The sequence below is a fragment of the Tachypleus tridentatus genome, chromosome 13 (assembly GCF_004210375.1).
Source record: "Tachypleus tridentatus isolate NWPU-2018 chromosome 13, ASM421037v1, whole genome shotgun sequence".
Taxonomy (NCBI): domain Eukaryota; kingdom Metazoa; phylum Arthropoda; class Merostomata; order Xiphosura; family Limulidae; genus Tachypleus; species Tachypleus tridentatus.
This window is the reverse complement of record NC_134837.1, coordinates 158,776,302-158,799,215: the sequence shown is the minus strand read 5'-3', so window position 1 is coordinate 158,799,215 and position 22,914 is coordinate 158,776,302. Positions and strand designations below refer to the sequence as shown.

Genomic DNA, 22,914 nt, shown 5'->3' with positions numbered 1-22,914 from the left:
AAAATCGACTGTAAATAAAATGTAATTCTCAATTGGAAATGCATTGTATTTCGTAACATATACTTAACAAGATATGACTTCTATATAAAATGTTTCTAATTCATGATTTTTATTGAACTATTTCAGAATGTTGAAAGTACAAGTTTTATTTTATCAAACTGTCATCAAGACAAAAGTTAATGTGTCGTGCAGCCAAAACACACTGCAGAACACTGTGTTATTAACAGGAGGATTATTAACTGTGGTGATTGAAATTATCATGTACTTTCAGTGGATATGTGCTACTAGACCCTTACTTCACATACCAAATTTCAAGGCAATCCATTAAGAAATACACGAGTATAAAATATCCAATTTTGATTCAATTTCTTTTTCTTTTTTTTCTCATCGAAAGTACGGAAATTGTATTTGATAAAAACACATCTTTTGCCGTTCTTTTTTTCATATTTGGTAAACTGTTATATCTATATAACCTATAAATAAGTGTCATATTTGATATAAGTATAATCCACATGTGCAAAATTATTCACTAAAAACCGCTAAAATTTGATCAAACTATCATTCTAAAATATTTACTAGAACTTCATTTAAGAGTAAAAGTGGATCACATTTTGTCATTCGGGTTAAAGACGACTGATTTAAAGCAATAAAACTACAGAGTGAAATTGTATGCACATAAATAACTATTGGTTAAACCAAACAAAGTAGATTATCACTTTCTAGCTCAAGTTTTCGTAAGAATAATACAGTTGAATAGTTCTTATTCATTGTCGAATTATATGAAATTCTAATCACAGATCGTTTTAAAATCACACAATTTTAAAGTAATTAACACTTCTTTTTTAAAGTTACTCATCTCACAGAAGTCTCCCGATGGAAGAACACTAATTCTATGGATTTGCAGTTCTAAAATCTAGGGTTTAATTCCCTGTAGTGCAAAAAGCATAGAAACCAATGTTGGTTTGCTTTGAAACTCACACACAGAGCCTCTGGGTAATGCTTCTCGTTTCCTTTGAACTTTCCCAACTGTGTTTTGTATCATTCTCTACCCATATAGTTACAATTTTGATACATATAACGGTTACAAATGTCAGTTTCAGAAAGTTTCCATGGAGTGTGATCAAAGAAACAGGATAATATAAGCAAATTATATTTCTATAGAGAAAAATATAGTTAACAGGGAATATACAAGTTTTATATGTAAATTTCTGCTCTTATGAAATGTGATGGAAATAAACAAGACAGTAAACCATCTTCAATCCGCCAAAAATATTTATTAAAAGGACACAAAGATCTGTGGGAAAAAGTAGACAATCTTCTAAAGATTGTTTTTATTTTAGAAAATGCAGCCCTCTAAGAATAATATATTTAGTAAATGTTTTGATTGTTGTATTTTAGGCAAGAAGATATTTTCTTAAGCCCTATATCTTATTCGTGGGATTCATTTTACTCGATTATTTTGTAGTTAAAAACGCAAGAGTAATCATCTTTGAAAAGCAAGACAACAAAATGGCCGCCAAGTGCGCAACTGTTTGTAGCACAAAATGTATAACTCTCGTTTCTGTATTTTTTATGACTTCGCGGAAAATTTAACATTGGCTGTAAACAAAAATATCAATTGCAAATGAGTTTAAATCAAGATATTTTAATGCTAATTTAAACATGTCTAACAAAAATGTGTGGCATTTAATTAGGCTTACTATCTTGCAATATATTCACATAAGTGTCTCGTTTTCAAATTTCTTTTCTACTTCTAGAAATAATACATTTAATTTATCCATGGACAAACCATGCTTCAACAAAACGGAGCGAGAACCAAAAATATGAACAAAAAAAAAAACAATCGGAAGAATATCCATGAGCTGTCAAGTATCTTCCGAGATAATAATGCATCAAGTAAAAAACAAACAAATACCGCTGAAACCTGACCCAAGTATTTGTGGCAAAGAGAAGAATGCATTTGTAGGTATACATAGGAAGTAAACACCGACTTAGTCATACACACTAGACAAATGTTCAAACCTGAATATATCTAATAAAAGCTTGTGAGTGGGAATATTTTTGCTTATGTTTATAACATGAAAGATTAAAACTTTCCAACTTAACCATTTCTTTTTTTTCAATAAACAATTCCGCGACACACCAGGAAAGTTACTGTTGTAAAAATTTTACCATTGTTCTTATCATATTTTTAATTTACGGAAAACCTGTTAAAGTCTTGATCTGTTGCAAACTTGGCTGGAACATACCTTTTTTGCATCTATTAACAGTAACTAGTGCGTATTTTTAGAGTTGGTAAAGATTAATACTATAAATTACTATTTTATATTCACGGATCATTTGTTATAAAAATTTAATTTTATCAAATATTTAATAACTGAAACTAAAATAAAAGTGCCTAGCAAAATCGTTTAAAATCAATTTTATAAAAACGTACTTTTTCTGAGTGGTTTGATTTTTATTTTCATCTTACTAGTCAAAACTAAAGAAAGATTGTTTTTTTTTACTTCATATTACATTGTACGTAATACATTACTGAGTCTCCATGTATGAAAAAATGTACATATTTTTGGTTCAAACATCAGTAGGTCATCAGCGGACTAGATGGTGAACTCACAAGTGTTCTTGTTTCCGAACATGCACCTACCCAAATATTCGTCAAAAATCTTTTCTGGTGGGCAGTGATAAAGAAAGCTGGTAAATTTACCTTCCAACTGTGGGGCACACACGATAAATTGGTTGCAGTCTTTCGGGTGTCGATGAACACCCTGACGGATACATAGCACTTTACTACTTTCTGCTACAGTCACTCCTGGTCCTCGAATCTCGGTAGTAGTCGAAGAGAGCGGACGAACCCGTAAGTGACGGCGCGTGGCTCGCCTAACTGTTTTGAAGTCTGGCAAATCCTCACCTTGTGGTAAAGCTATTGAGCTAACGCGGGAAGAAACCGCATCCTCAGAAGTGGTAAGTGGCCTTATCCGAACACGGACCCTTACTCTACTGCCATCATTCTTACGATTCTGTGATATTAATCGTTGTAGGCGAGTTTCTTCTTCTTCTTTAGATAATTCTTTAGTGAACGAGATGTTGAGTGGAAATGATCGAGCAGGATTTCTATACTTAAATGGGTTTACAACAGTGGTAACTTTGTGTTCAGTCGTGACTTCAATTTTGGAAGGAGGATTCGTGGGTGCAACAACTGTTGCTCTTTCAGGATTTTTATAGATAAATAAAGACTCAGTTTTTACTTCTGGTGGTGGTGATGAAGCCTGGGGTCTGTCTGGTTCCTCATAAATAAATAAGGACTCACCCTTGTCTTCTACTGTGCCTGACTTATTTTTAACACGTTGCCTGTTTGGTTCAACATATTGAAAGAGTTTTTCACTGTCTGGTTCCGATTCAAACTGTGGCCTTCGAGGAACCTGGTTAACTAATTGGGGAGTTCGTTCACTGGTAGTATGTGGTAAGTCTGTAGCAGTTAATAAAGAAACATGAGTATTGGGACGTCGGTAACGAAAACGTTGCGGCTTTGAAGCAGTTTCAGTAGATGTTGACGGTGATTTAGTGGTTACAGGTTTTGTTTTTTTATATATCCTCGGGATTCTTCGAGGAGTAACGTAGTCTGGAAGAGTTTTAGAAGTTGAAAATACGTTTGGTGAAGCAGTAGTAGTAGTAGTTGTTGTTTCTTTATTGGGTTGTTCAGAGGTTAATAATGACTGAAGAAGTCGGACAAGATCGGCCAAATTGTCCGTGGTTGGAATTTGTGTTTGTGGGGCTTCTGTTGTAGTAGTGGTGGTTGTGGTTGTCGTCGTTGTAGTCGTTCTTGTTTTGGGACGAACACGTGGGCGAAAGATTCTAACTGGTCGTTGTGTTAAACGTGATGGCCGACGTGTTGTTGTCGTAGTGGCACGTTCTTCTTCACAACGCACATTGCGAGAGTAATCGCAAGAATCTGTTCGTTGATTGAAATATAAGCCAGCTGGACACGTGAAGCTGTTAGGAAGGATTCCTAGCTCCGCAGGGCCGCTATCTAAGCACCAGTAATATTTCTTGCAACTTTTAGGATTTCTAAAGAACCCTTCTTCTGTGCATACAAAATCAACACCTGGATCTGGGGTAGTTGGGGGTTTTGGTGTCTGTAGTACGCTTCTTAAGCCTGAAGTATCAGTTTTATCGTCGTTTCTGAATCGATTAGAGGGAGAAAGACGACTATCTAATAGTTGCTGCTCTTCTATCTTTTTCTGAACAATTGACTTCAATGAGGGTTCTTTAGAACCAGTAAGAAGAACAATACGCAATGCAGACACCAGAGGGTTTTCTTTTTCACCACATAATCCCCTGAAATCGTCATTATCAAGCGTCCATACCATAGCTCCCCCTAAACCTTGTTCCCTGATGTATAGTGCCTGTATAAGTAAATTTAAGAACATATTTTTATATCGTGTAAATTATAATATTTCCCATAATATTCGTAGCAAGTAGTAGATCATTTTGGAAACAGCAAAACCACGTTATTTTGGATTTCTTACCTTTTCAGTGATAATCATTTCATCGTCAAAGCCGACCCATTGGTCCCCTTTAAAACAGTATGGTCCAAGCAGCTGTGGGTAAGGGCGTCTAACCTCCCAATCGTTGTCCAGAATGTTTTTGCAAATCTGGGGGGGAAAGAAAATCTAACATAGATCAAGGACGTTTAAAATATGTTGAAGGGTTAGGTTATGCTTGTCCTGCATCTATTTACATTGTTGTACAGTTTTAATAAGTCTGGTTACAGAAGTAACTTTATTAGTTAAATACAGACATGCCAACTATTTCAAATGACTGAGCGTAATTATTATAGACAAAGCCCTTTATAATTTGCGGCTACTAGGCCTGACCAATGTCTCAAAGCTGTTTATTACTATAACTATTATTATTTATTACTGCTATAGATTGCTCATTTATGACTGTGTTTTGTGTAGTTAATAAGCACATTTAAAAAAATTCTTTTGAAATTGTCTTTTATTTAGTTCAGAGTAACAAACACTGGTAAAACAACATTAAACATGCACAAACAGTAAGCAGAAAAAGACTTTGTGTAAGAACTAGTTTATATCATGTTTATGACACTGTGAACATCACTTCTGCAAATGCAGAACCATAAATATGGTTTCATATTCTGAATTCTTACTCATAAATGTCGTTATCTGCATCGTTTTTGTCTTCGCCTCAACCTTTCGTTGGTGAGATGCCAATTTTGTATGTCTGGAACAATCGTTTATCCCGCCATGCGCCACAGAAAAATCGATGTGACATACTGTACAAAACGCATGACTGTCACTGACTTTTGATGCAATGACCGGATATTTTGCACTATACTTTTTCCTAAATTTTTGATTCACAGTTTTAGTCCTTTTAGATTTGCCAGAAACAAGACAATCTGGTGAACGAGACCTCTTTTTTCCACTTGTGAACAATCGCATTGGTGTTTCTATGCCGCTTAAAAAATGAGAAATACCCATCTATGCGAGCGCTGATTGGCTGACAAGCACTAATGACGTAACTATGGATTCCCCCATGTACCCAGTATGGAGAAGCACCGCACTCAAACTATTAGTAGACGTCGGAGATACAAATATTTTTTATTTCAAGCACAAACATGACTATCGCAATTAGCCATTTGGACTATGTCTTTTATTTATTAGCAAAATTTATTTGTATCTCACTAGAAATTTTCTTTTTACCCCTTTCAAGCCCTGGGAAAACAATTTATCACTTTATTGTATAGGCCTATATAATATATAATAATTTGGGAGTTGCAACAAGTCGTAATATTTGTCTGTATGAGCGTACAGTCGTAATGTATACACCAAAATCGTAATGATTACGCTTAAATCGTAATGATTGGCATTTTTGTAAATGTGATAACTATACTTAGTGTCCACAATTAAAATGACCTTCTCAAAGGATAATCGGGTTCTTTCATGGTCTTTTTTCATCCAAAAGTATAATGAATACCCAATCCAATTTTTGACAGTTTCCTCTTGGCTGTCACTCTATCCTCTCCAGAATATAATGAGTGGTACATGAACTCACCATTGGTGCCACAGAAAAAAAAACACTTTAGCTGATTATATATATATAACTGGGTTTGTTTGTTTGCTGCTTTTGTTCTTCATTACTTGAATCTTGAGAGCCGAATCAATACTCCTAAAAATACGAGAAACTACAAAATGTTTTCTTTTCAACCTACTATAAACTGTAGTCAAGATTATCATATCACCGAGAGTCTGAAATAATGTGGGAGAGTATTCTAAGTTAAATAAAGGAGTTTTCGTTGACGGTATCAATTTCTCAGTCCGTTCCTTGTCTGCCATAGTAGTTATGTTTATGTTCTGATGCATTAATACACATGCTTCCTAATACAAATAATCTTACTTTGTAAACTTCAATCCTAGTGATGTTTCTTACCTTCGAGCGACTTTAGCTGTACTCTAGGAATATTTAAGAACATGAGATATTAGATAAGAAAACAGCTAAAAGCATGTAATAATATTTATAACAGTGAGTTAGCTGCTTACGCACGTGCAGTAAAAGACTTGTTAGAGGAAACTATTTTTGTTAGTTAACAGCTGATAATCTACTATTTTCTTCTTTATGTAGACAGCAAATAAACATTATTACGAATGCTGTCTGCCAGGATTGGACCAGTAGAGATGGCATAGCCTTTATCAGTATCTGAACTTTTATCTCAACGTTTTATTTCCTTCATTTCTGATTGAGAAGTTCGTAGTTTTTTTCACAACATGTGGTCACGATTTTCAATGTGTTCAGTGTCCATGCAAGATTCTCTTGCCTTAGTTATCTATTATTCTGAGCCATTTATCCATTATATTATGTGTGCTTTCGGTGAGAAAGAGCGATTTAAGTGCGTAAAGGCAGGAAGTTATTTTTTTTAAGCTGATGGACCACATTATGCCTTGAAGATACAACCTACCACGTTTTGAAATTGTTATAAACCTAAGTGTATTAGATAAAACAAACTCTTAAGGAAATGGCACTTAAATATGTAAGAAAGAAGTTTTTTGCAGTACACGAATCTTCACATTGATATTTATTTATCTTTTTTACGTTTTTATGTATGCTTGCCACTGGAACACATACCTTAATAAATATGTTGGACATACAAAGATACGACTAGCTGTAGACAGAGAAAAATAATTTGGATATTAAGTGATGTGATCTGGAGTATCCGTCTCTGCTTTCTAATTTCAATATCAAATTAATTTCGTGCTTGAGGTTCGTGAACAGAGGTTGAATCTGATAAGTGGTACGTTCTTACATTCAGTAGGCACTAATGTTAACACTGTTTCTACTTCTAAGACAATATTAAACTTAATCTAAATGTGAATTGCAGAGTAGTTACTTTTAATGAAAAACATGATGAAATAATCATAAAGTAAAACTTATGAAAAAAAAATCAGCTGCCCAAGAGAAGGTAAAGTTTTCGTAGAAGTTTTCAAAGAGTCAGATCATATCCTGAACTATATTTCTCATCATGACTTACCTCATGATAAGCCATATATCCCTTTTCTCGAGTAGATTCCCCTTCTTCACCAGGTCCATCTGCAGAAGCTTCGATCTCATTATCAAAAGGGTCCAGTAACGTGAAAGATCGGCCATACATAGGAATTCCTACTACTAATTTTTCCCTTGGAGCTCCCAGTTCCACATAATAACCTATCGTCCAATTCTGTTATCATTGAATAAAAACCACAGTGAGTTATTTAGTTAAGGTTTTCGTATGTTTCAGCGAGATAACAAATAACAAGTAAATCACAAACAAGCGCTATATGATAAGGTTTGGCTTAACCAATCAATTATTTTCAAGGCTCGAATAAGTATAATATAGAGGCTAATGTCTTAAATCCAGTATCTAATTAAACCGTTAGATGTGTAGAAGAGAGAAAAGGATATGCTTGATTAGCACTTTTTAACAGAGAACACGTCCCATCAGACTCAGTAGACAGCCCGATGTGGCTTTGCTATAAAAAAACACACCTACCCACACACAAACCCATCAGACTCTAATGGCGTCGAAATTACTTACCCATTTAACTGTTTTAGAATTTTCTTGCAAAACTACATAGCCGTCTTTAGTTTTTAATTAATAGACTAGAGGTAAGGCGGTTAGCCAACAGCGGTCACCAGCATCTCTTTGGATACTGTTATCTGACCAAAGAATTAGGTTTGACCGTTGCTCTTACAACATATTACTGTACCAAAGTGCAGAACGCGTTCATGTGGTAACTGAATACAAACCAAATCACTCAAATTCACAGTCTGGGTAAACTAACAGATTGGTCGCGCCTAGCCTTTCCTAAATTCAGCCGATTCTTCGTTTTCCACTATAAACCGTTAATAACTGGCAGGCTGGTAACTTATGGGTGTATGCATCCAAACAAGTTTTGTTTGTTGAATTTTGCGCAAAGCTACTCGAGAGCTATCTGCGCTAGCTAATTTAGCAGTGTAAGGCTAGAGGGAAGACAGCTAGTCATCATCCCCCCACCGCCAACTCTTGGGCTACTCTTTTACCAACGAATAGTGGGATTGACTGTCACATTATAACGCCCTCACGGCTGAAAGGGCGAGCATGTTTGGTGTAACAGGGATTCGAACCTGCGACCCTTAGATTACGAGTCGAACGCCTTAACACACTTGGCCAAGCCGGGCCGTATCCAAACAAACTTTTGTTTTCTAAAGTTTTACTGAACGACTCACCATTACTTGTCTTTCTGGGATGCTCACCTTTTCTCTAATAACTTCAGTTACAAAATTTTATTGTTTTCATCATAATTTATATTGAATAATCAATCAATTCAAATACACGCAATTCATTAAGCTTATAAAAAAGATTCAATAATATAATACAAGACTATAAATCGTTTATCTATTTCTAGACATCATCATTCTGTGATGGTAGATACAAAATAATGTACGTTTTATTTCAGCTTAATGTACATACCATAATTTCAAAAAACTTGAAAAAAGATCGCGAAATTGAAGGTTCCTTTGCTTAACCTTTGCCAATGGCTCTGTTTAGAAGCTATTAAATACCATGCTCCATATCATAGTTCTCAAAATATGATGTACACTTGTTGAAATTTCAAGTTTTTGGGGATCACAGAAATAATATTACTTTGGCTGAACTTATGAAGATATAAAATATATTACAACTTCAAGAAAATGTTTATTCATACGGTACTCAAGGATGCCAAAGAAATTACATTTCTGAATATTCTCTTCGATGACAACAACATATTTGTAAAGTTAACAAATTCCAGAGTATATGCTTAGGCAAACTGAAAGACAACAAATCCGTGTAAGAGGGATTGTCCTAACAATCATTACAACTTAATTATTTTAACTTCAACAATTATATTGTATTTCTTCATTAAATTATATTCAGCTCTTTCTCAGAGTCCCTCCTAATAATAGTACGGCCTGGCATGGCCAGGTGGGTTAAGGCGTTCGACTCGTAATCCGAGAGTCGCGGGTTCGAATTCCCGTCGCACCATACATGCTCACCCTTTCAACCATGGGAGTGGTATAATGTCACGGTTAATTCCACTATTCGTTGATAAAAGAGTAGCCCAAGAGTTGGCGTTGGGTGGTGAGGACTAGTTGCCGTCCATCTAGTCTTACACTGCTAAATTAGGGACAGCTAGCGCAGATAGCCCTTGTGTAGTTTTGCAAGAAATTAAAAAACAAACAAACCTTTTAATAGCAGCACCATAGTTAACTTACAGATTTTTCACGAACATATTTAAGATATATATACATATTAGTTATATCTATAGTAAAGTGTTTATCAAAATAATCGAAAGATGGTAGTAATTTATATTTAAGCTTTAAAGATTTGGAATAGTATTAGAGTGTGTATTTCGAGGGTTTAAGCTTATAAAATTATGCATTAAAAATATTGAAAATAAATGGATATTTTTACAGGAAGTCAACTTTAATTACGAATAACTCAACATAAAATGTCACCATAGAAGTTAATTCGTTATGCTAATGGATTGTATGCAGGGGCGTACGGTGATTTGTCCTGAGGGGTAAGAGAAAGCATAAAAGTTGGATTATAAAATAAAAAAAATATACAGGATGACTAATAAAGATAAAATTAGTTACTTCTAGTCATTAATCATATTTAAAATTAGAAACTTCCGATTAAAGATAAAAATAAGACATATTCGGTTACTTTATTTACATGTTAATTCCATCCGCCTTTATACTATTCATCTTTACCTTTTCATTGTGCGTTTGCACATTTATTTTATGTTTGCTATTTAGTTGGAATTCAATTCATGATTTTCCAAGTCTAGCTAGGCCTAGTGTTGAAAACATATGCCTAGAGCAATTTTCGTGTCTTTTAATTGCCTTTAAAACATTATATCTGGTTGGGTTCCATGTCCCAAATTCACTGTTAAATAATAAACACGATCAACAGCAAAACTTCTAGTAGTTAGGACAAGCAGTTAACCAAGATATCCTGTCATGTTGGTTTACACTGTTTTTTCGAACGCACTTTATTCTTCCAGTCAGGCTTAGAGCTGGCATCAGTTTACCATTTCTGATGATGTTTTTTCTATCACTAAAACTCTTTGTACCAAAGTTGTTCACTAATAAGCTTTCAATAATACAGTCACAATTTTTTCCTTTTATCTTTTGAATCCATATTAAAATCTGAAAAGCGACACTTCACAAAAAGTATATGCATACCAAAAATAACACTATAATTTAATACAATGCCCGAAGCACCTGCACATCACATGACATCAGAGGTAACAAACAGCCACAAGCCACAAAAGTTTCCAAATATTGCAAGAAAATTAACTATAAATTATTATTTTTCTTATTATATTTGATTTGTTTATTATACGTTTTAATTTACGAAATAATAATTACGAAACTAACTTATTTATAAATTATTTATTTCGCTTAATTTTTTTTTGTAATTTATATAATTTAATATATAAACTGAAGATTGTCAATAAGTCCAATTTTGCGTGTATTTTGAAGTAAAATGAACTGGTAATTATTTCCTTTGTGCCATAGAAGAGGCCAATATAACATTCAATATGTTTTTCTTTCTAAATACAAGTACGGTTTTGAAATTTTTTATTTAGAAAATTATTCATGTAAGAAGCATTTTATAGTTTAAAGAATACATTATGTATCAAAAATGTCGTAATCCAGATTTTTCCCAACAGTGCTTTCGTCCTTACAAGGTGATTATTGATTATGTGCGGTATAATAGATTGCTTACGTCATATTTAGCTGATACTTAAAAATTCATTTTTTAACTTATATTGAGGAAGCACCGCTTTTCTTGCTTCCATGGACCGCACGCCTTTGATTGTACGTGGTCTAGTGAGATATATTTTCAATTTAGAGGTTCGTATGTCATGTCCCATTGCTGTGAAACTACGTCCAGCATTTTGGAGTTGTAGTTTTGTTTTAATAACAACTGATATATTCCCATTATTCGATTAGAAAAGTCCTAAAGATAGTAATAATTACAACTGACCTATTACTTTTTTTATACTCTATCAGTTCAAAAGTGGGGACGTCTAGCACAAGTAGTCCTTGTGTAGCTTTACGTGAATATTCGAAACAGACAAACAATTATATTAAAATAAGTTTTCAACATCTACCTGTCAACAGGACTTACCACATTCAGGTTGTTTCTTTCATCCCAACGACCAATATCAGGACTTTTGTAAAGAGGAGAATGATGATTGACCACTGCTTCGTAAGCCGTGTGATAGTCATATGACAAAACATTTAAAAAATCCACGTATCTGGAAGCATGAAAAACACCCATATTAATAGTCATACTCTTAATAACTTATAATACTTTCTACTTGTCAAAATGTGCAAACACTACTTACTGAATTTAAAATGGAAAGATAAACTTCATTATGAGATTCATACATATCGTAATGTCATACAGCTAATTTCATAAAAATGATTCGAATTTGTTTTGATGCAAATATCCAGGTACATTAAACTACTTTTAGCTTTTATTGAGCCCTGTTTAAAGCCAGTTGTAAAATATTTAAGACAATTTAGAATTGAGACAGTAACACATTTTTGCCAGCACATGACAGTTTGGAAGACAATAAACGTAAGTGCAAATATTTTTAAGGAATTTAATGAGTAAGACAAAGAAAATGAACTAACAGCACGAAATTATACATAGATATCTAAAGAAGGCAAACATATATATAATCGAGTACATTTTGTAATATTCAATAGAATTTCATAAAAATACACAAAATACAAATATTAAATTTAGTGTTCCTTTGAATACAGGTAGATTATAAAACTTAAGACCTATTATTTATTTGCACGTAATAATACACACATACTAAACGGACAACACAAAGAATAAAATACATTTCAATTCTTTTAATTTCCTAAACTTCAACGTCATAGTGAATATATTACATTTGAGATTACTGCAATTTTACCCTTCAGTAACTAGTATTTTTAGAAAGGTATGTTCATAATTTTTTGTAAATTTGAGAACAGATTCTCTGGAATTAGTGATGCTAGAAAGTCGTAAATATGTAATGATCCTTTTACTTAGATAAAAGCTAACTCATAGAAGCTTGTATAAATTTGGCCCTGTGTCTGCGTCAACTTCCTAGAGCGGTACAAACCAATTTCAAGTGATGAAACAGATATTTTTACAAAGTAGTACAAATTGAATATTCTCTTACTTGAATAATTGGTAACGCAGATAATCCACGGGTTATGGGATATCGCATTTTAACACCATCTGACTTGAAAGTGAGGTATATATCATTCTCGTGGTTTTTATCCCATGCAGACTTATTTGAAAATTCTTTTTTTTTCCCCAGTATAATCACAACACAATGAAAAAAACACTACCAGTTTGATAAATATGTAATACTATTAGTGCAAATAAAGATTTCATTTTTTTTCAAGTTTGAGTTTTCTTTGTTATCCATTTCCAACTTGCCTCATCGATGTAAGACATCGATGTATTATTGGTCTCCAATATTAAACATTTATACATAAAAGGAACTTACTAATCACTTACCATTTATCTTGCACATATATAAACTCAGGGATGCTATTAAAATTAATTAACAATATTCTTTATTCAATTTGAGCAGTGTACTAAATACACTATATAAAAAGTATTTTGAGTTGGCTATACAATTCTAGCCCTTTTTTATAGTAACATAAAATTATGATCAATATTACATTGTCAATAAGAATCAAGATGATCTCATAACACCTACTTAGAAATTTTTGAAACATCATAACCATTGTCAATATAGTCTTTTCCAGCAGGCACTGCGACAGAAAGTATCCATTTGTGTTTTCTTCGGGAACCATGTTGTTCGTCAAATGCTTCTCGGAGCTCCTGGATAGAATCAGAAATTAAAATATCGTTGAGAATACAACTTTTAAGTATTTATGTTCATCCGAATTAAACTTTACTAAATAATAAATGCCTCAGTCATAAAGTAAATCATTTAGCAAAAATAAATTGGATATGAAACTGGCAGAAAAAAATTATGGGAGGAAACAGTGGGCAATGTTCATTGTATGTCACTGTTATTTTTACTGAAATGTTAAAATGAAAACGAGATATATGTAAGCATTGGTACGTTTTCTGGAGAATGAAGCAATCATACAAACATTGAAACAGGTAGATTGTAACATACAACTCATACCTAAACGAAAATACTACAACCTAGGATTTTTTTTTTTACAAAACAGATCAGGTAAATACAAAGGAGTCTCCTGGTATGTCAGCGGTATGTTTATGTATTTACAATGTTAAAATCAGTTGTGTGAATTCTCTTGGTCAACAGAGAGCAGATAGTCCACTGTGTAAATTATCGCTAAAATAAACAGAATATGGAAAAAGTATAGCATATCATATATCTATATTTTAGATTCAATTTTCTTTTTTTAATATAAGTGTGAAAACATCTGATATTCCCCAGTTATTTATACGACATAAATTGAAATAAACTGTTATAAAAGCAAAATTTTAGTAAATGTGTATTATAAAACGAAAATTATTTTGTTTCTTCGTGAAAAGTTACTTTTGTCACATATATATTAATAAAATTGTTTTTATTTATTTGGAGGGAAGCATGTCTATATCAATGTGAAACTACATAAAATACAGTTCCCTCTCCTGGTACACAATTGAAATTATTATACTAAATGTCTATGAAAATAAGTGTGGTTACTTTTCAAATTTAAAATATTAATATTTTTAAATAACTATAGACAAAACTGGTAATATTTAAAAGAAAGCGAAAAAAATCCAAAATTTTGCGTCTGTCAACAAAATGTTTCTTACTTTAATTAAAAGGGCATATCCTTCACGGTCACCGCTGCTACTGCCATCTCGTGAGCCGGGGTATTCCCAGTCTATTTCTATCCCGTCAAACCTGTGCTGTCTTAGAAAACGGATGACACCGCGAATAAATTTTTCTCTTGTAGAAGAATCTGCAACCATCTTGGTAAACCTGGTAATATTTTCGTAACGCGTTTCGAGTTAAAATTTTTGAAACGACTTACAAAAATTTCTTTGTTTGTCATAAAGTTTACTCTTCGCGAACTTGTCGAATAAAAACCGTTATAGATAGATTATTGAAATCATTCTTAAAATTATACTGTAAACAACAAGTTGTTCTAAACTAAAAAGTAACCGTTTATTAATTAATGAACACTCTTTAAGGAATTGATTAGTAAGTAACTCGTACCTTCTAGATCCTTCATTCCAACCTCCAATGGCAATCATTGTCTTGAGGTCTTTATTATGCCTTTTCAAACCTACAAACTTCCTATAATTCCCTGCAGTAAAATTCAATGTGTTACAAAATTACTTTACCAACTGCTTAGAAGTTATATTCATTATAAAGAAATTCCCATATTTGAAATTATTATATCTTAAAAACTATTTGTTCCAGGCTAGCCTTGAAGATGGTAGATTGAGGCCTGAGCCACTTATTTTTTTAGGCCCCTTGAATAAGGTACAAGCAGACTTGAAGTTAATTATAATTAATACATATTAAGTTAGTTACAGAATATGAGCTAATTCTATGAAGTAAATTAGAGTATGATGCATCTAACTTTTAGATATATTAAAATGAAACGATTATAATAATAATTATTTACCTATACAACACGGCAAGCAAGAATAAATTAGGTATATAAAAACAAATAATTATTGTACAACATTACCCTAAAATCATTTATTCCCTTTCTTTGCTGGAAGCAAAATCTCTAATTACATCTTAATAATACATTTGCTTAAGCAACTGTCTTTCTATCGCGAGCAAGGAAAGGGCATTTAAGTTTAACAAGCAATGCAAAGATATTTAGGGAATATGCTAAAAATAATGCTATTTATAGATTAAGTTTTAAAAAATAATACTTTTTTGTTCAAGTTTTATAAAGTTTTGTAAATTATGTACAAACAAGTTTTAATAGTTAAAATGAATGATGAATGGATGAACAATCGTTCAAAAATGAAATTAATACATGGTTTGACCTACTCTACCTTACTGTTAATTACAACTTGTTAATAGATTTTTATAAGGCACCAATTACATTTTTGTGACAAAGCTGTAGTGTCCAAACCACATCTCTGCAATGTTTCCGTAATCCATCTAACGTAGGAGTACAAAAGTCCGATCACACAAAATTTATAGACAATTTGACTAATACATCTTCGTATGGAATAAGCAGAAGTACTCATTTCATTCTCCAGCTGCTTGAGGTATGCGACAGTTGAATGGGAGGTACTGACTGGAAGCCTTATTTTAGTAAACCCATACCTTGCTAAATCTTTTTTTTTTTTTTTACGTACTGTTACTTGTCACACGCGGACACTTTTTGGAACTAACTTTTGTGTTCATGGATTTTTATCAGTTACAAAACGCTGCACATATTTATCATTGTTAAGAGTGGTCTTGGTTACTCATGTTGTTCTATATTCCTTTGCGTTTTAGACCCATTGAATACAATGAGATGCATCCATCTTGGTTATACTAAATGTTCCACCTCATTACATCTTTATGAGCTGAGTGTTTGAATATTTTTGTGCCGGAAAGGGATTTACACAATCCTTCTCAAAAACGATTAATTTTACATGACATCACACTGACTATGAAACGCCAAATAATACCAAATATAATTCTGACATATACTTATTCACCACAGCTTTATATTGGCTATAGGTGTCAAGTGACGTGTGAATTTGCATATTCAAAAAATCGTTTTAATATAAAGTGCTCAACCCTTTATATATATAAATATGAGAATCTCATGCAGAGTAATTTTTTGAAATAAAATACAAAATAATTAATGCAAACAGATTTCAGTACTGCAGTTCTAGACAAAGGCCTGCTTTAAATGTTTGTTTTGAATTTTGCGCAAAGCTACACAAGAGTTATCTGCGCTATCCGTCCCTAATTTAGCAGTGTAAGACTAGAATGAAGGCAGCTAGTCAACACCACCCACCATCAACTCTTGGGCTACTCTTTTACCAACAAATAGTAGGATTGACCGTCACCTTATAACGCCCCCACCGCTGAAAGGGCGAGCATGTTTGGTGCAACGTGGGATTTGAACCCGCGACCCTCAGATTACGATTCGAACGCTTTAACCCACGTGGTCATGCCGAGCCACCTGCTTTAATAACCAATTCTTTGTTATGTGCATAGTGACTTATCTGATATGGTGGAGCTGTGGAGATTAAAAAAATGGAATATTTGAATTCTAAGACAAAGAAATAAATGCAATTGTAGATTATAAAGTTCTTCTGGAGGCGATAAGTATTATTTAAATATTTTTAAAATCTAGATTGTTATATTAGTTAGTGTATTTGGGATGGGATATTTACATATTTTATTACGAAAGGTACAGCTAAGGGCAGTCTGGCAAATCGTTGTGGTTAAGACACTGGATTCGCAATCTACAAGTCGCGGGCTCAAATTCCCGTTTTCGAACTTGCTTACCCTTTCAGCCGTGATGGTGTTACATTTGACTGTCAATTCGTTGATATCAGAATAGCCCAAGAGTTGGCGGTGTGTGACGTTGGTAAACTAAATTAAGGACCGCCAGCTGGAGGAGAGATGGACATTACCATATAAAATATACTTGAGAATTACCGTTGATGTTATCAGCATCTAAAGTACCCTAACATACGTAAGCGATCTCAGAAGTAAAAAACAAAACAAAAAACAACAGCCAAACAAAAAGTTACCACATTGGCCTTAATACAAAACCGTTAGGGAATTTTGTATAGTTTTAAATAACTATTTTTCTGTAAGATAATAAAGCTAATAAATATTAGATTCAAATAAAGAGCATTCTCCTCCAAGTAAGAAGGAGAACTTGTTTAATTAACTTAAAAGCTTGAGCTACTATTTGTTGTACTAGTTGGTAACTGTTGAGAATTTAATACAATAGTAGATTGTTTAAATTAGCATTTAATTGCGTGTAACTAGAAACATGTTGTATATCATAGCTGTGGTGCTAAGGTTGGTAATAAATAGTGAGATAGGGATGGAAATGAAAAACATATAGAGATTATTTTTATAAGAGACTCTTTTGTACGACATGTGGAATAAATAGTCTGTGGAGGAAACAAAGAGAAAACAATTAGATTATGCTATTCAGGGGCAATCGTGGAGAAAATAACTAATAGAGTAAATTATGCAGTAAAGAGTGCAAGTAGTGACACAGTCTTTATAGCGCACTTAGAAGCTAATGATATAGAGAAGGGTAAGTCAGAAGAGCTTACATTGATAAAGACAATAAAAGTAAATGGCCACGATGACTTACATCTGTTAGGGATATTGCCAAAATGTAACTGTGGGGATGAAATTACAACTAGATACTAAGGCTGAATACTAGGTTTAGGATAACATATAAGAAAGATTGGTTCGATTGATTGGATTTATGAGATCAACTCAATGAGAAAATAATTTTTTAGAATGGATGGTTTATATTTAAATTGAATATTGGTTGGCTATTAACAGTAGTGGCCGGAACACAGGATTTTCATATAATGAGGTTAACCGAAACTGGCTGAATGTAGAAATTTTTGATGACAAGAATTTATTTGAAATACAGGGTCATAGATTATATAATGGCAATAGAGCGCTAAAATAAAATGAGTGAGAATTTGCTTTATATGTAAAATGTGACTACAGCCTGTTCATGTTGAGTACAGCAAAGCTAATAACAATGAGGTTGAATATATTTGAGTTTCTGGAATTTGTTAAAGACTATCATATGAAACTGGTGAAATTTATGAGAAATTCTAGAGTTTAATGAAGGATTCAACTACTATTGATGAGGTTATAATTATGAGTGAGTTAATCTCAAGCAATATTTTGGGCAATGTTAGAGGACAGAATTTTAGAATTTGGTCGGGACTTTTTTCTTTAACAATCGGTTAGGTAATCTACTAGAACAATGCTATTTTAAAATAGTGGTTAAATTTTAGTAAAGAAATGATGGAACATCTAGCTGTGAGTGGTCACTGCTAAATAAGATTTGATGTTTTCTGTATATGAAGATAAGGTATAATGAGAGTTAGGTTTCAAATTTCAAAATGATGGAACAGGAATTATTTGCAGTGAATTGGACAACTGAATTAATTAAAGATGACGACGAAATGTGGAACAATTTTTATAAAGCAATTTGATAATATTCAAAATAGGCATGTTCCTTGTAGAAAAAGGTTGACTGCAAGGAAAATATCAGATTATCTCAAAGAAGACATAAAAGATAAAATAAAAACATTATAAATATAAGAAGTTAAAGATGATTGTTATAATGGAATATTTGGAGGATCATAGATGATCAAGAGAGTTGATCGAATATAAAATTAGAAACTAAAATAAGTATATTAAAGGACTGAAAATGTAAAAATTAATAATAAATATTTCTTCCGTTACGCTCTAGATAAACAAAATGTTAGGATTGGAGAATAGTCCTTCAGAAATCTTACAGAAGGACTAAAATCTCATGATTATAGAATGGCTGGGTTATTAAATGATTCTTTTCCTTCAGTTTTAGAAATGAAATTTTCAGCAATATTCCTCATCCTAAACAGTTGTTAGATGGAAACAATATTAAACAAAATGATTACATTAAGTTTGAGATTGTTAAGAAAAAACTGGGGTGTGTAAGGAATGATAACTCAAATGGTAATATTTACCTCTGTGTTTTGAAAACATACTTAGGATGGATATATGAGTAATATGCTGTTATTTTTTCAAAATCTTTGAATACATGCCAGGAAATTGGAAGTTGGATAACGTTACTTCTCTTTTCAAGGGAGGTGATTTTAAAAATTGTCCCAATAATTATGGGCTTATTACTGTTCAGTAAAGTATTTGAAAGACTGACAAAAGATGCATTGTTAAACATTTTATTGGATATTCAACATAGTTTCCCAAGAAAAAAAAAATGCTTTATTTGGTGAATATTTTGTTTCATTGAATAGAAAACTGGCTGAAGGGATGAAAACAAGAATTTTATGAAAAATAACTCAAATATATTAAATGTGATTAAATGACGTCCCTAACATAGAAGGTTTTCCACATGAAAACCTCACAAAATATGTGGTAAACTCTTCTGAAAACATTCAAAATGTATTATATATATATATGTATATTATATTTAACAAAATATTATCTTGAAATTTTTATTGTCTCTCTTTACTGTATTACATGACCCATGGCAAGAATTAACACAAAATTCAGCTTTGTGGTGAAAAGCTATTGAACGAATAATGTAGAAGTTAATATACTGAACATGTTTAGAAAATATACATTTGTGCAATCATTGTAAACTGGTAAAAATGCCGTTCATTCTTACAAACATTTTGGGATTAGAATTGTCTGAATGATAAACAGATACATCTTGGAGGAAGCACAAAAGAAACAAATTTTCTTTCATGCAGCTATTGTTAAATGGTATCAGATATGGTGAAAATTTAGTAAATAAAGAACTGGTTGGTAGTTTTATTTAATGTTATTATAATAATAGTAGTTAATCTGTGAAGCCTTTAGACGTAATTTTTGCTTTATTAAAAACTGGTACATTAATGAAGTTATTAGTATTACGTTGATAAACACGTCACGTGTACGAATAAGCAACAAAAATTGACTATTGAGCATTATTTAAACCAAAACTGGTTTTTCTGATTCAAAATTTACTCTAACTATACATACATCTTTTAAGTTAGGCTAAACTGTAGGATGTCTTCGTGCAATAAAAAGTAGCTCTGGATTAATTTCAGAAACAGGTTTGTCGCTACCTTGAGATTAAGGTAATCATTTACAGTAAAAATGAAAGCTGTGTGTAGTAATTTATGAACAGAAGATCAACATTAGTGTTAGAAAATAAACATGTATGTTTATTTGTTTCAGAATTTTTCGCACAATGTCATACAAAGGGTTATCCAAGTGTTTCTGATGTTGAACTGGTAGACTAGAGGGAAGCCATTTAATCAACATTATTCACCACCAACTCTTGGGCTACTCTGACAGATTAGTGAAATTTGACTGTCACATTTATAATGCACCCACGGCCCAAGAGTATATTTTTGTGATAACGAGACGCTAACCATAAATTTCGGATTCACGGCCCAAGCAAGCTAATTACCAGGTCAAACCACACCCAAATAACAAAATAAGCTACATTGTACACTTGCTTGCTGAAACGTGTATTAAAATTTACTATTTTAATGTCGTACGTATAAAGTTTATTTCCAAACTTGTAAGAAAAACGTATTAGAAATGATGCACTTTTGGATTCCTGAAAAATCAATTACTTAAGTCATGAATTTGGCCTCAACAGTTAGTAGTATATGAAAATTGAGAATTTTTGTTACGAGTCATCAGGTAGAAATCGTTTTGATTTTTGCATAAAAGAAACGATTTTTCTTTAGTGCAGCTTTTGGTAAATGGTATCAGATATGAGGAAATTTTAGAATGTCATAAATGCAATCATACTGAGAAATTTGCAAGTTTCTATATTTCTCTATTTGTTTATATATATATATATATATATAATGTTACTTATTCTGACATTTTTGCTAATTCTTTCCTACAGTAGCTTCAGTAAGGTACTTAGTGCAGCATACTTTCAATTAGAGTCATCATTATTAATATTTTTTTATTCGATTCGTTTATATGTTTTACGTATAAAGTATGAGAAGTGGACTCTTACTTATTTAGCAAAGCAAAAGATGCCACAAAAGCCTTTCGCCATGTGTTATGACGCGACCAAAAAATAATGACCTTTTACATTTCTGAAGCTAAAATACAAATACACGAAAAAAGAGATACTTAATGAATAGAAATATTGACTAATACAAATATATTATGCAATGATCAAATTTTTTCTCACCTTGTTCAATATCATTGTATGAATCGAGTGGCTTCAGCTCGTAGTCTTTACCAAAGCCAGCAAAGGCATAGATCAGGTGAGTACACAGAAATGGATTGATATTTTCCGGCGTGAACTTTGCTAACCCTGGCCTATAGACCGACCAGTTTGTATAATAACAAACCAGTTTCATGTCTGTAACGTCTCTTGTGGTTACAGAGTCTGAAAAATTAAAAAGGGATGGGACATACTTGTTAAATGCATGTATGTTAACTCCTGACAGTATATTACAGAAAAATGTATGCGTTGTTTACTCAATTGTCAGACTGTCAAAAGGGCCATATATCCTTATAAACATGTTGGGATCAAAACTGTATGAATGATAAATAGGTACATATGAATAACTTTTGATAAAGAAAAAGTTACGCATCTTTATGTCAACAAGAGTTGTATAGAAAAAGCAGCTTACTCAAGCTGAGGTGCATATATAACATAAATGAAAGAAATCCACAGTAGTTAGAAGATAAAGAAATTTACTTACGGGCATGTGACGTCTGCCCAACCAGAAAAAGGATCAAAAGAGACCACCACATCTATAGAAAGAAAACAACCAAAATTACACACTTATTATAGGGCAAAGATGTTATTATACATGTAAATAACGGGATAACCAGTTAAACGAAATGTCATAGTACATAATCTCTCCAGTTGATTTTTCTTTGTTTTATTTTTTGAAGCTGGAAACGAAATTTAGCTTGACTTTAACAATTATCACTAAACAAACTAATTTCTCTTAAATGTAGAAAAAGTCCTGAAATGCAAAGTTTTTTGTTGGGCCTTGAAAATATCATTGAGGCAAAATTTGATTGTGATAATTATTTTGTGAACATACTAAACACACACACGTAAACAGTGAGAAACTAATATAGACTTGATACTATACAAATATTCATCAAACGTTGATTCTTTGGGCACCAACGTTCAGAGCATTTTCATAATAGTCACTTACCGCTATATTTTCATAATAACAATTTACCCACCCTCGTTAAGCTGCTCCTTAACGAATCTAAGTCATTCTTTCATTCATGCATTTTTTTTTTTTTTCATTTTGACAAACAGTTATTTCTAACGGAATTACATAGACGATAGAATAAGGCGATCTCGAAACAACTGTTTATTAACACTAATTAAAACAGCCTCTTGCACACTAGTTGTTTGTTTGTTTGTTTTTTTAATGTTGCGCAAAGCTACATGAGGGCTATCTGCGCTAGCCGTCCCTAATTTAGCAGTGTAAGACTAGAGGGAAGGCACCCACCGTCAACTCTTGGGCTACTCTTTTACCAACGAATAGTGTGATTGACCGTAACATTATAACGCCCCCATGGCTGAAAGAGCGAGCATGTTTGATGTGACGGGGATTCGAACCCGCAACCCTCAGATTACAGGTCAAACGCCTTAACCCAC

The 22,914-nt window shown here is 32.7% G+C and overlaps 1 protein-coding gene across 2 annotated transcripts in view; it reads right to left on the bottom strand.

The window, feature by feature from the left end:
- Nucleotides 1–1,259: 1,259 nt before the first annotated feature.
- LOC143240635 (uncharacterized) overlaps nucleotides 1,260–22,914 on the bottom strand; it is a 32,448-nt gene continuing 10,793 nt past the window's right edge. For both annotated transcript variants that reach the window (XM_076483388.1, XM_076483389.1), the window contains exons 2-10: nucleotides 21,992–22,043; nucleotides 21,472–21,672; nucleotides 14,802–14,892; nucleotides 14,396–14,564; nucleotides 13,317–13,441; nucleotides 11,714–11,843; nucleotides 7,547–7,732; nucleotides 4,530–4,655; nucleotides 1,260–4,406 (exon numbers count right to left, since the gene is read on the bottom strand). In XM_076483388.1, coding sequence (XP_076339503.1) covers nucleotides 2,601–4,406; nucleotides 4,530–4,655; nucleotides 7,547–7,732; nucleotides 11,714–11,843; nucleotides 13,317–13,441; nucleotides 14,396–14,564; nucleotides 14,802–14,892; nucleotides 21,472–21,672; nucleotides 21,992–22,043 — 2,886 coding nt within the window. In that variant the 3' untranslated portion in view covers nucleotides 1,260–2,600. The remainder of the gene's footprint in view (nucleotides 4,407–4,529; nucleotides 4,656–7,546; nucleotides 7,733–11,713; nucleotides 11,844–13,316; nucleotides 13,442–14,395; nucleotides 14,565–14,801; nucleotides 14,893–21,471; nucleotides 21,673–21,991; nucleotides 22,044–22,914) is intronic.